At 40.4% G+C, this 13,176-nt stretch overlaps 1 protein-coding gene across 1 annotated transcript; it reads left to right on the forward strand.

Moving 5' to 3' along the window:
* The first annotated feature begins 7,168 nt into the window (after nucleotides 1-7,168).
* On the forward strand, nucleotides 7,169-12,955 carry cfap45 (cilia and flagella associated protein 45). Its single transcript, XM_005474572.4, has 13 exons — nucleotides 7,169-7,677; nucleotides 7,767-7,781; nucleotides 7,892-8,002; nucleotides 8,179-8,285; nucleotides 8,468-8,612; nucleotides 8,700-8,870; nucleotides 8,968-9,146; nucleotides 9,318-9,447; nucleotides 9,534-9,680; nucleotides 9,783-9,896; nucleotides 9,999-10,192; nucleotides 10,266-10,490; nucleotides 12,732-12,955. The coding sequence occupies exons 2-13, from the start codon at nucleotides 7,779-7,781 to the stop codon at nucleotides 12,796-12,798; spliced, it is 1,593 nt and encodes a 530-aa protein (XP_005474629.1). The 5' UTR covers nucleotides 7,169-7,677; nucleotides 7,767-7,778; the 3' UTR covers nucleotides 12,799-12,955.
* The last annotated feature ends 221 nt before the right edge of the window (nucleotides 12,956-13,176 follow it).

Below are 13,176 nucleotides of genomic sequence, written 5' to 3' on the forward strand. Positions count from 1 at the left end.
GAACACTGTTACTTATTATGGTTGTTTTACAACTAATTCAACCAAACATGGATTTTGTTTTAACGTATTTTTTCGTACTACAAAATGTTACGTATCTTTCAATTATCTCAATGTGATATCACTTCTTTTTCTTAATGAATATTTATATTTAAAAAAAGATACAACATCAAAAGTTTTAACTACGCTTAAATGGAGTGTGTTACTTTTAAATGTACGCCTAAGAGTACAAAATCTAATCTTAGGTAGGCTATATGTTATATTTCTATATATATATGCTCTCCATCGGTTAGTATATCAATATTATTAAAGTTTTCAAATTCTAAAAATTATGATTTTAGACACATTTCTGGATGAAGACTATATACAAAGCGCAAACAATCTAAAACAATTTTCTATAATTAGACTGAGGAAAATAACTGGCATGAAATGGCTAGAATGTTCTCGTTTCTTGTTAATAGTTCAATTTTTAGTGTTAATTACTCACCTTTCCATTTTATTGTTGGTGGGTAAACCGAAAATTTTTGTCCACGTAGGCCTCGAAGAAAAGTTCAGTGTACTAATAATAAGTATATGTAATGACAGCGTAACCACATATAACCGTTTCCTGTCGCAATGAAAGCTACGTTATCTGTCCGTACGATGCAACGACTCAATAAATACCGAAAGATCAAAGGTGGGTTGGCTATATGTCATGTGACTCTTGTCCCACACATCAGTTTGCATTGAATTAACAAAAAATAATAATTTAATTCTAATAATGAAGCAAAAACTAAAAAATGTTAAGGCAATGTACAACCTTTTAATGTCATGTATAAAATATAATCAAAATAGTATTGGCAGAAATATTTCTATGAGTTACAGTATGAAAAAAACAAAAAAATGTATGAAACCTGCAATCAAAAGGCAAGATATTGTATAGGTAATTCATAATATTAATGTTAAAGACAATGAGTGTCAGAGAAAAAGACAAAAGCATATTGCTTAAAATATATTGTAAAAGATGTGATTAAAGACTTTCATATAAATTATGAGAATTGAAAATTGTTTTTATACCTCTAAGACTACTATTACTTATAGTAACATGAAAATTAACAAACAAAGAGGAAAATATTATTTTCTATTGGACAAGTGAGTGAGTTAGATTTTCAACGTTTGTGCACTTAACATATTTACTGAGACAATCAAAAATGAGCATGGAACAAGATCTGTTGCATGCCATGGCATCCAGCTCTGTGTTTTCTGTTACTCTTGTCTTTCACGTGTCAAGCCTCATTCTATTGTCCAATGCAAAGGTAATTGGCATGTCTCTATTGGCTGATCTGGGGAACAGTAGACCAATCGCTTGCCTGGGATAATTTAAAAAAACAGCTCCCAGGCCAGGTTGGCTTCTGACTGTCTTTGAACTTTTGTTAGTAGGTGTCTGTGTGTGTGAATAGAGTGTTTGGGTGTGAGGCTGGACAGATAAGATCGGAGTACCCCAAACACATTCAAATGAGCTTTAAGTGTTAAAAACACTAGGTTAGGCAGGTGATGACACTTTTGTATCCTGTGACTGACCTTATGTGTCAAGCAGCTACACAGGCCTTTTGTTTTGCATATTATTAGATTTCCACTTTAGGGAAGCTGTTGGCATCTTTTTGTTTTAGTAATGTCTTTGATCTGGCTCAGCCGCCCGGTTCTCGTCCACAGCCTGTTTCTTTTGTTAAGCTTACTTTTATCAAGGCATGGTAAATGAACAGTAAACCTTGCCTGATGACTAATCTTCCCGTTTCCCTCTCATTGATTTATTTGGGTTGTCATGGCAGAAGTATTAAACAATGCCTTTTATTAGAACATAAGCATTTAAATTCAGTAATTTTATTTGAATTAGTCAAATATGAGTGGGCAACTCTGACCATGACAAGACTGCATTTGCTCTAAAAAATTAATACAAAATTTAGACATATTGTTGTCATTATTTTTACTCTTCAATTTTATGTGTTTTTTCTTTAAGATGGTATCAGAAGTTGCTCCTCCACCATAAAAAAAACCATCTGCATGTATTCTTTCACTACATCCACGATTCTCCTCTGTGGTCTTCCTCATTCATCCTGTTTGGAGCTTAATGTTCAACATCCTTTATCTATTAAAATTACAGAAGGAGAAGAAAATAATCATCAGAGCAGGAGTCATGATAAATGATAAATAGATTACTAGTACATACAAACATAACACTTGCATAATTTCTCTGATAACGCTGCATTGGATGGGTTTATTAACGGTGGGCTGAAATTGTACTACAGTATGCTGGTGAGGAACTTATTTGAGTGTTGAATAAAATGTCATCCGCAATCTGTATATGAATTGTCATTAAAACCATAGAGATTCTTACTTATAAAGGAAAGAAAGGTGGGACAATGCACATCAACATATAGTGTATATTTTTTGAAACATTACAAAGATACAGGTAATTCTGGGTTCACCTGAATTACAGATTAGACTGGTGGACAAGCAGAGATGTTGTGTACAACTGGTGACAGCATCAGTGACAGGGATGCCAAAAGGAAGAACAAATTAATCAGCAAGGCTGGAAGCAGAATTAGGAGGCGTCAGAGTCAGTGAGGGTCAGAGATCAATGAACAAATTGCCCACCTTCATGGATAATGCATCACCCTCAAAAGGATTCAAAATTTGGGCCATGAAGAACAGTTCAGGAAACCTATTTTATTGTTTCGTCTGCGAAACTGTATAAATGAAATGTAAATTTTGTTAAAGGAAAACACATTTGTAAGCCATAAGAAACAAACATGCTTTGCATTATACCTTCAAACATCTGTATAGATTTCATACAATATTTATTAACTGAATTTCCAAACATGTCTTGCATAGTGAGAGTATTTCTTTTACTGATGATATGTCAATGATATGTATTTTTTATGACTAAATAATACTCTATCGAACACCTGGCAATAACAGCAGGTGTAGCAATTTTGTAATTAGTTGTTTAAATTTGATATTATTTTAGGCAGTACATTTTCTTAGCCTTTGTCATACTCTGTTAACACAGCAGTCTCAAAAACCGTACAGTAAATTTGTCTGTAGATGACAGGATGAAGAGTGGACATGGCCTAGAGTCAGAATCCAGTGAAATATCTGCGTCACCTCTTACAGTTTTCCTGTAATCTGAGGTCAAAGATGGGAATATATAGAGTACAGTAGAGTACATTGTGCAAAGTTTACTATCAATTTTCTCAAAAACCGTACAGTAAATTTGGCTGTGGATCACAGGGTGAAGAGTGGAGATGGCCTAGAGTCGGAATCCAGTGAAATATCTGTGTCACCTCGTACAGTTTTCCTGTAATCTGAGGTCAAAGATGGGAACATATAGAGTACAGTAGAGTAAATTGAGCAAAGTTTACTATCAATTTTCTCAAAAACCGTACACTAAATTTGGCTGTGGATCACAGGGTGAAGAGTAGAGATGGCCTAGAGTCAGAATCCAGTGAAATATCTGCGGCACCTCGTACAGTTTTCCTGTAATCTGAGGTCAAAAATTGGAATATATAGAGTACAGTAGAGTAAATTGTGCAAAGTTTACTATCACTTTTCTCAAAAACCGTACAGTAAATTTGGCTGTGGATGACAGGGTGAAGAGTGGGGGTCACCCAGAGTCAGAATCCAGTGAAATATCTGTGTCACCTCTTACAGTTTTCCTGTAATCTGAGGTCAAAGATGGGAATATATAGAGTACAGTAGAGTAAATTGAGCAAAGTTTAATATCAATTTTCTCAAAAACCGTACAGTTAATTTGGCTGTGGATCACAGGGTGAAGAGTAGAGATGGCCTAGAGTCAGAATCCAGTGAAATATCTGTGTCACCTCTTACAGTTTTCCTGTAATCTGAGGTCAAAAATTGGAATATATAGAGTACAGTAGAGTAAATACAGCAAAGTTTAATATCAATTTTCTCAAAAACCGTACAGTAAATTTGTCTGTGGATCACAGGGTGAAGAGTGGGGGTCACCCAGAGTCAGAATCCAGTGAGATATCTGCGGCACCTCGTACAGTTTTCCTGTAATCTGAGGTCAAAAATTGGAATATATAGAGTACAGTAGAGTAAATTGTGCAAAGTTTACTATCACTTTTCTCAAAAACCGTACAGTAAATTTGGCTGTGGATCACAGGGTGAAGAGTGGAGATGGCCTAGAGTCGGAATCCAGTGAAATATCTGTGTCACCTCGTACAGTTTTCCTGTAATCTGAGGTCAAAGATGGGAACATATAGAGTACAGTAGAGTAAATTGAGCAAAGTTTAATATCAATTTTCTCAAAAACCGTACAGTAAATTTGGCTGTGGATCACAGGGTGAAGAGTAGAGATGGCCTAGAGTCAGAATCCAGTGAAATATCTGCGGCACCTCGTACAGTTTTCCTGTAATCTGAGGTCAAAAATTGGAATATATAGAGTACAGTAGAGTAAATTGTGCAAAGTTTACTATCACTTTTCTCAAAAACCGTACAGTAAATTTGGCTGTGGATGACAGGGTGAAGAGTGGGGGTCACCCAGAGTCAGAATCCAGTGAAATATCTGTGTCACCTCTTACAGTTTTCCTGTAATCTGAGGTCAAAGATGGGAATATATAGAGTACAGTAGAGTAAATTGAGCAAAGTTTAATATCAATTTTCTCAAAAACCGTACAGTAAATTTGGCTGTGGATCACAGGGTGAAGAGTAGAGATGGCCTAGAGTCAGAATCCAGTGGAATATCTGCGTCACCTCGTACAGTTTTCCTGTAATCTGAGGTCAAAGTTGGGAATATATAGAGTACAGTAAAGCAAAATGGAAAAATTTCACTATTAATTTTCTCAAAAACCGTACAGTAAATTTGTCTGTGGATCACAGGGTGAAGAGTGGGGGTCACCCAGAGTCAGAATCCAGTGAGATATCTGCGTCACCTCGTACAGTTTTCCTGTAATCTGAGGTCAAAGTTGGGAATATATAGAGTACAGTAAAGCAAAATGGAAAAATTTCACTATTAATTTTCTCAAAAACCGTACAGTAAATTTGTCTGTGGATCACAGGGTGAAGAGTGGGGGTCACCCAGAGTCAGAATCCAGTGAGATATCTGCGTCACCTCGTACAGTTTTCCTGTAATCTGAGGTCAAAGTTGGGAATATATAGAGTACAGTAAAGCAAAATGGAAAAATTTCACTATTAATTTTCTCAAAAACCGTACAGTAAATTTGTCTGTGGATCACAGGGTGAAGAGTGGGGGTCACCCAGAGTCAGAATCCAGTGAGATATCTGCGGCACCTCTTACAGTTTTCCTGTAATCTGAGGTCAAAAATTGGAATATATAGAGTACAGTAGAGTAAATAGAGCAAAGTTTAATATCAATTTTCTCAAAAACCGTACAGTAAATTTGGCTGTGGATCACAGGGTGAAGAGTAGAGATGGCCTAGAGTCAGAATCCAGTGAAATATCTGTGTCACCTCTTACAGTTTTCCTGTAATCTGAGGTCAAAGATGGGAATATATAGAGCACAGTAGAGTAAATTGAGCAAAGTTTAATATCAATTTTCTCAAAAACCGTACAGTAAATTTGTCTGTGGATCACAGGGTGAAGAGTGGAGATGGCCTAGAGTCAGAATCCAGTGAAATATCTGCGTCACCTCGTACAGTTTTCCTGTAATCTGAGGTCAAAAATTGGAATATATAGAGTACAGTAGAGTAAATTGTGCAAAGTTTACTATCACTTTTCTCAAAAACCGTACAGTAAATTTGGCTGTGGATGACAGGGTGAAGAGTGGGGGTCACCCAGAGTCAGAATCCAGTGAAATATCTGCGGCACCTCGTACAGTTTTCCTGTAATCTGAGGTCAAAGATGAGAATGTATAGAGTACAGTAGAGTAAATTTAGCAAAGTTTAATATCAATTTTCTCAAAAACCGTACAGTAAATTTGGCTGTGGATCACAGGGTGAAGAGTGGAGATGGCCTAGAGTCAGAATCCAGTGGAATATCTGCGTCACCTCGTACAGTTTTCCTGTAATCTGAGGTCAAAGATGAGAATATATAGAGTACAGTAGAGTAAATTGAGCAAAGTTTAATATCAATTTTCTCAAAAACCGTACAGTAAATTTGGCTGTGGATCACAGGGTGAAGAGTGGAGATGGCCTAGAGTCAGAATCCAGTGAAATATCTGCGTCACCTCGTACAGTTTTCCTGTAATCTGAGGTCAAAGATGAGAATATATAGAGTACAGTAGAGTAAATTGAGCAAAGTTTAATATCAATTTTCTCAAAAACCGTACAGTAAATTTGTCTGTGGATCACAGGGTGAAGAGTGGGGGTCACCCAGAGTCAGAATCCAGAGAAATATCTGCGTCACCTCGTACAGTTTTCCTGTAATCTGAGGTCAAAGTTGGGAATATATAGAGTACAGTAAAGCAAAATGGAAAAATTTCACTATTAATTTTCTCAAAAACCGTACAGTAAATTTGTCTGTGGATCACAGGGTGAAGAGTGGGGGTTGCCTAGAGTCAGAATCCAGTGAGATATCTGCGGCACCTCGTACAGTTTTCCTGTAATCTGAGGTCAAAGTTGGGAATATATAGAGTACAGTAAAGAAAAATGGAAAAATTTCACTATTAATTTTCAGGAAAACCGTACAGTAAATTTGGCTGTGGATGACAGGGTGAAGAGTGGAGATGGCCTAGAGTCAGAATCCAGTGAAATATCTGTGTCACCTCTTACAGTTTATATGTAATCTGAGGTCAAAGATGAAGATATTAAAAGTACAGTACTATATATTGGGCAAATGTTATTGTTAATTTTCTCTGATTCGTACAGTAATCTTGGCTGTGGATGACAAGGGGAAAAGTGGAGATGAACCAAAACGGAGTGGATCGTGAAGTTAAATAGTGTCAGGACACAAAAGACTGCGTTTCTAAGCCAGTCGGCATCAATACCGTAATACGCGTAAGAGTAGTGCAACCACATTTTAGGTGCGGCTGGCGGGGCGGCTAGCTTGACTGTGACTTCGCAAGTGAGGGCTCACTTGACCGCAGTCAAATATCGATAGAAACGCTGGTATTGGAATCGGTAGCGCGATAGGATCGATACTTATTTTCTTTCTTCTACATTCAGTATCCAGCGGATGGAGTTCTTAATTATTATTAGTATTATTTTTTATCTAATATTTGCGTATATGTGTAATATACCTCAAAAAGGCACTATGAAAGAAGTTTGACCTTTTCGTGCTGTCTGTCACATCTATGACATCTATTTTATTTAGATAAAAGATAGAACACATTTAAACAAAAGAAGCTGACCCAACGAGACAGGCAAATTTACATTCCAGGTCTCCAAAAATACATGAAAACATGAAAAGCCTTTTTTGTTGTGTTTAAGTGTTGTGGAAAGTAGAAATTGAAGTGATTTAGTGTTCATTAAAATGTGGTCAGAAATTTCAGATTGATGACGATTCATATCAAATATCATGGCGATCTGCTCTCCCCTGTATAAGCTGCCTCGGATCGATACCAAATTTTGCACAGCACTACTTTGCGGTCACATGAGGTCTGCCCTTCCTCCTGTTCCCATGGCAACGGGTAACCAAACATTTCAAAGTCGGTGTCCCGTGAGCTGGAGCCAATATAAGTAGTACGCTAATTTCTTTAAAAAACCACATTAATTATTTGAGGTAGGTGGAAGTTATCCAAGAGCAAAGTATAATATTTAGAGTTTACTATTTTTTTTTTAACAAATATAGTCTGTTTCACTGACCCACAGTAACCGAAAACTATGGTAAGTGTTACGTTAAAAATAAAAAAGCTATTCTATGCTAAATCCCAGTGTTCAAATGCATGACCGTTGTCTGCTGATAACACGTGAGCGTTGTAATTACTGCCCCGCAGAGACTTGCCTCGAGCTCCACGTCTTCTAGGGGCAAAATTTACCTCGGCCGGTACCGCACACTGGCTCCCGGGTCTCGGGTGGATGAAGATCTGTTTGAGAACCAGAAATCGGTGAGTGTGGGTCCCTGCACACTCAGCGGGAAATGGAGGGAAATGCTCAACTCTTATTATTCACAATGATATCCCTTGATATCATCAGAAACTGCATGTAGCTGCAGTGAGAACAGAGGTCGTGGATGAGTTTGGGAGCTGATTACAGCTAAATCTCTGTGTGGATGTCATTGCAGTTTGACAAACGGGTAAAATCAGCAGGTGTAGCAAAGGATTGTTCATGGAAGAACAAGGAAGGGGAGACTCTTCAAATCATCACCAAAGACCTCATACGAAATCTGCGGTAGGCCAGCATGAAACAAGCTCATTTGAATAAAACATGAAGAGAGTCTGTAAAGTGTGTGTGCTGCTCTGTGATAAACCTCTGACTTATTTCGTGTGATTCAGGCTAATCAGATTGCCATTGCTGATGTTAATACAGTATACCAAGTTTTTGAAACATTATACCACATGTCATCATGCCAGGATCCCCCAGAGAGATCCTTCAAGAGAGTCCGTCTTACTTCCACCAGCTGAGTTTAAGCGGCTCACCTCAACATCCTGGCTGCTCCTCAAGGAGGACAGAGAGGCCCTGAGGCAGGCTTACCAGAGGAAGAAAGAGGAGGACCTTGTAGGAAAGCTGACTGCCATTTTAAAATAACAACAACAAAGAAGTCCACTGATTTAATTAGTATGTTTTTATGTACTTTTTATTCAGAAAGCTGCAGAGGAAAGGAAGCATAGGATCCATGAGGCAGACCTGTCCCGTAAGCAGAACCAGCCACTGACTGAGCTGGAGATTGAAGCCCGGGAACGTGCACAGCGCCTGGTGGAGCGGAGTAATGCTTTAAGGATGGAACAGGAAGATGAGATCAAACAGCTCAACCAGGTAGGAAGAAGGTTCAGATGTGTGGATGACCAGCCTTTAAAAAAATATAAACATACCAGTACACAATAATCAACCTGTGTTTGTGTGGTCGTCTCAGCTGATTTTAGGTGCTCAGTGCCAAGCAAAGCGTGACTACCAGATCCAGGAGAAGAAGCAGATCCAGATGGAGTTGACAGAGGAGGAAAGGCGTCTGGACAGCATGATGGAGGTGGAGCGCCGCAAGGCTCTGGAGAGTCTGGACAAGATTGAAGAGCTGCGCAGGCAGCAGAGAGTCAAGTAAATGGAGCCCTATCAGAAACACAGTCACCCTCTATTTGCGGATTGATTTTTTTGCAATTAACGTCATTCTTCGTCTTCTTCTGTTTGGGAGATCGCAGAAATCCTAATAATGAGCAGTGGAGGTCAACTAGGAGCACTCAACACGTGTGTGTGTGCTTCATATTTCAGGGGAAGGCGGGAAATTTGTGATCAGATCCAGAAACGCCTGGAGAACCGAGAATTGGAGGAAGGCAAGAAAGAGAAAGAGAGTCAGCAGATACGAGAGGACCAGGAGAGAATGAACCTGGAGGATCTGGAGGTGCACACGGAGGCGGGAGACACATCCACACATGCAGTTAATGTACACTGGACTCAGTTTCTGCTCTGACCCATGTCTTCCTCCAGGTGCTGGAGAAGAAGAGGATGGAGCAACAGCTTCTGCAGGAGGAGATCAAGCGCATCAATGCCGAGACCATGTGGGCAAAGGAGCGAAGGATAGAGGAGGAGAAGCTGGCTGACATGAGAGTGAAGGAGTATCTCCTTAAAAAGCAGGTCATAGCCCACTCTTCTTTGTGGATGAGCAAGCTACATCATGTGACACACACATTTGATTCTGACGTTGTTTTTAACGTTAACAATTCATTAAACCTGCAGGAGCAGCAGGCAGAATACGAAGCAGAGCAAAGACGAATCAAGAAGGAGAAAGAATTGGAGATTGCTCGTTTGAGGGCCCAGCAAGAAAAAGAAAAAGACTACAAGGCTGAGCAGGTCAGGATCTAACAGATGTGCAATATATGAAGATTTGAAACCTGGCAGAAGATTTGCAGATGTTCTTAGCTACTTGTGCTTGTGTATATGTTTGTCTCGAAGGATGAGCTCCGTGCTCGCAGGAACCAGGATGCTGCAGAGAGAGAGTGGAGGAGAAAAGAGAGGGAGCGGGCTGCAAAGAAAGCGCAGCTGGAGGCGACGCTGAGAGCGGCTCACATGGAGCAGGTTCACTACAAAGAGCGCAATCTGTCAGTGGAGGCGAGTCGGGAGAAGGCAGAGTTTGAGAGGCTGCTAAAGTAAGAAAGTCTGTTCGAAACCGGTTTTCAGATAATTTTAATACGCTCCATTAAAAGTGCTCTCTCCATGCAGAGTGCAGCAGGAAGAAATGGTCAAAGAGCAGGTGCAAAACGACAGGCAGCATCACAAAGTGCAGCAGCACGTGCAGGCCATCCACCAGCAGATGAAGGAACGCGAGATCTTAGCCACAGCTAAGCGCAAAGAGACCTTCAAGGAGGCCAAACGGTTGATGGAGGAAACCCGGCAGAGACGTCTGCGCCTTGATGAGCTCAAACAAAAGAAGCTCCAGGAGCTCAAGTAAGCACGAGGGGGGGGGGGCTTCCCATAATGCAAAGTGTTTCCTCTTCACTGACCTTGCTCTGTTTGTAAATGGTAAATGGCCTGTACAGGGAGTGCAGAATTATTAGGCAAATGAGTATTTTGTCCACATCATCCTCTTCATGCATGTTGTCTTACTCCAAGCTGTATAGGCTCGAAAGCCCACTACCAATTAAGCATATTAGGTGATGTGCATCTCTGTAATGAGAAGGGGTGTGGTCTAATGACATCAACACCCTATATCACATGTGCATAATTATTAGGCAACCTCCTTTCCTTTGGCAAAATGGGTCAAAAGAAGGACTTGACAGGCTCAGAAAAGTCAAAAATAGTGAGATATCTTGCAGAGGGATGCAGCAGTCTTAAAATTGCAAAGCTTCTGAAGCGTGATCATCGAACAATCAAGCGTTTCTTTCAAAATAGTCAACAGGGTCGCAAGAAGCGTGTGGAAAAACCAAGGCGCAAAATAACTGCCCATGAACTGAGAAAAGTCAAGCATGCAGCTGCCAAGATGCCACTTGCCACCAGTTTGGCCATATTTCAGAGCTGCAACATCACTGGAGTGCCCAAAAGCACAAGGTGTGCAATACTCAGAGACATGGCCAAGGTAAGAAAGGCTGAAAGATGACCACCACTGAACAAGACACACAAGCTGAAACGTCAAGACTGGGCCAAGAAATATCTCAAGACTGATTTTTCTAAGGTTTTATGGACTGCTGAAATGAGAGTGAGTCTTGATGGGCCAGATGGATGGGCCCGTGGCTGGATTGGTAAAGGGCAGAGAGCTCCAGTCCGACTCAGACGCCAGCAAGGTGGAGGTGGAGTACTGGTTTGGGCTGGTATCATCAAAGATGAGCTTGTGGGGCCTTTTCGGGTTGAGGATGGAGTCAAGCTCAACTCCCAGTCCTACTGCCAGTTTCTGGAAGACACCTTCTTCAAGCAGTGGTACAGGAAGAAGTCTGCATCCTTCAAGAAAAACATGATTTTCATGCAGGACAATGCTCCATCACACGCGTCCAAGTACTCCACAGCGTGGCTGGCAAGAAAGGGTATAAAAGAAGAAAAACTAATGACATGGCCTCCTTGTTCACCTGATCTGAACCCCATTGAGAACCTGTGGTCCATCATCAAATGTGAGATTTACAAGGAGGGAAAACAGTACACCTCTCTGAACAGTGTCTGGGAGGCTGTGGTTGCTGCTGCACGCAATGTTGATGGTGAACAGATCAAAACACTGTCAGAATCCATGGATGGCAGGCTTTTGAGTGTCCTTGCAAAGAAAGGTGGCTATATTGGTCGCTGATTTGTTTTTGTTTTGTTTTTGAATGTCAGAAATGTATATTTGTGAATGTGGAGATGTTATATTGGTTTCACTGGTAAAAATAAATAATTGAAATGGGTATATATTTGTTTTTGTTAAGTTGCCTAATAATTATGCACAGTAATAGTCACCTGCACACACAGATACCCCCCTAAAATAGCTAAAACTAAAAACAAACTAAAAACTACTTCCAAAAACATTCAGCTTTGATATTAATGAGTTTTTTGGGTTCATTGAGAACATGGTTGTTGTTCAATAATAAAATTATTCCTCAAAAATACACCTTGCCTAATAATTCTGCACTCCCTGTATTTGTATAGCGCTTTAATAGTCCCTAAGGACCCCAAAGCGCTTTACACATCCAGTCATCCACCCATTCACACACTGGTGATGGTAAGCTACATTGTAGCCACAGCTGCCTGGGGCGCACTGACAGAGGCGAGGCTGCCGGACACTGGCGCCACCGGTCCCTCTGACCACCACCAGTACGCAACGGGTGAAGTGTCTTGCCCAAGGACACAACAACTGAAACTGTCCAAGCCGGGGCTCGAACCGGCAATCTTCCGATTACAAGGCAAACTCCCAACTCTTGAGCCACGATCCACTCTCCATTTAATCAATAGTTATTTTAAAACTCTGGCTCTTTCTCCAATAGTGTGTCTTCTTTTTTCCCTCACCCCCAGCGGGTTGCAGCAGTCAGTTGCCCCTCCCTGAGTCTGGTTCTGCTGGAGGTTTCTTCCTGTTAAAAGAGAGTTTTTCCTCCTACTGTTGCCAAGTGCTTGCTCATAGGGAGCTGCGTGATTGTAGGGTCTTTACCTAACAATGTAGAGCGCCTTGAGGCTGTTTTTATGAATTACTGCCATACAAATACATTGAATTGTGCTTGTTATCCACTACAGGGCTACAGGAATCTGTGAAAAGTACTGCAATCAGGTGGAAAGAAAGGTCCAGACCTTGATGAGCTGATCACCTGACCACTGGATTCAAACGAGAACAAGCGAGAAGTTCTCATCTGGTCCCGCCATTGTATTTACAGTCTAGTTTAACATGTTTCAATCACAAATGTGGGTTAAAATGTAAAGGAATGTAACAATAAAGACTAATAGTTTACTAGTATGGAAAACACTGGCATTCATGTATTTGAGCTGTTAACTCTATAAAGGCAAGTTTTGACAACTCACGGGGTGATTCAGCAACCATTAGAATAGCTTCTGGGTTTTTCCCAGTCTTCACCTCTCCTCACCAACCTCCAAGTCACACCCAGTTATTCGTCGCTGTAAGCAGGCCCCAAATATGACAGAACCATCTCACTTCTGAAAAGAGCCTCAAGGGTTTTCTTTGTAG

Source organism: Oreochromis niloticus, linkage group LG14 (genome assembly GCF_001858045.2).
Source record: "Oreochromis niloticus isolate F11D_XX linkage group LG14, O_niloticus_UMD_NMBU, whole genome shotgun sequence".
Lineage (NCBI taxonomy): Eukaryota > Metazoa > Chordata > Actinopteri > Cichliformes > Cichlidae > Oreochromis > Oreochromis niloticus.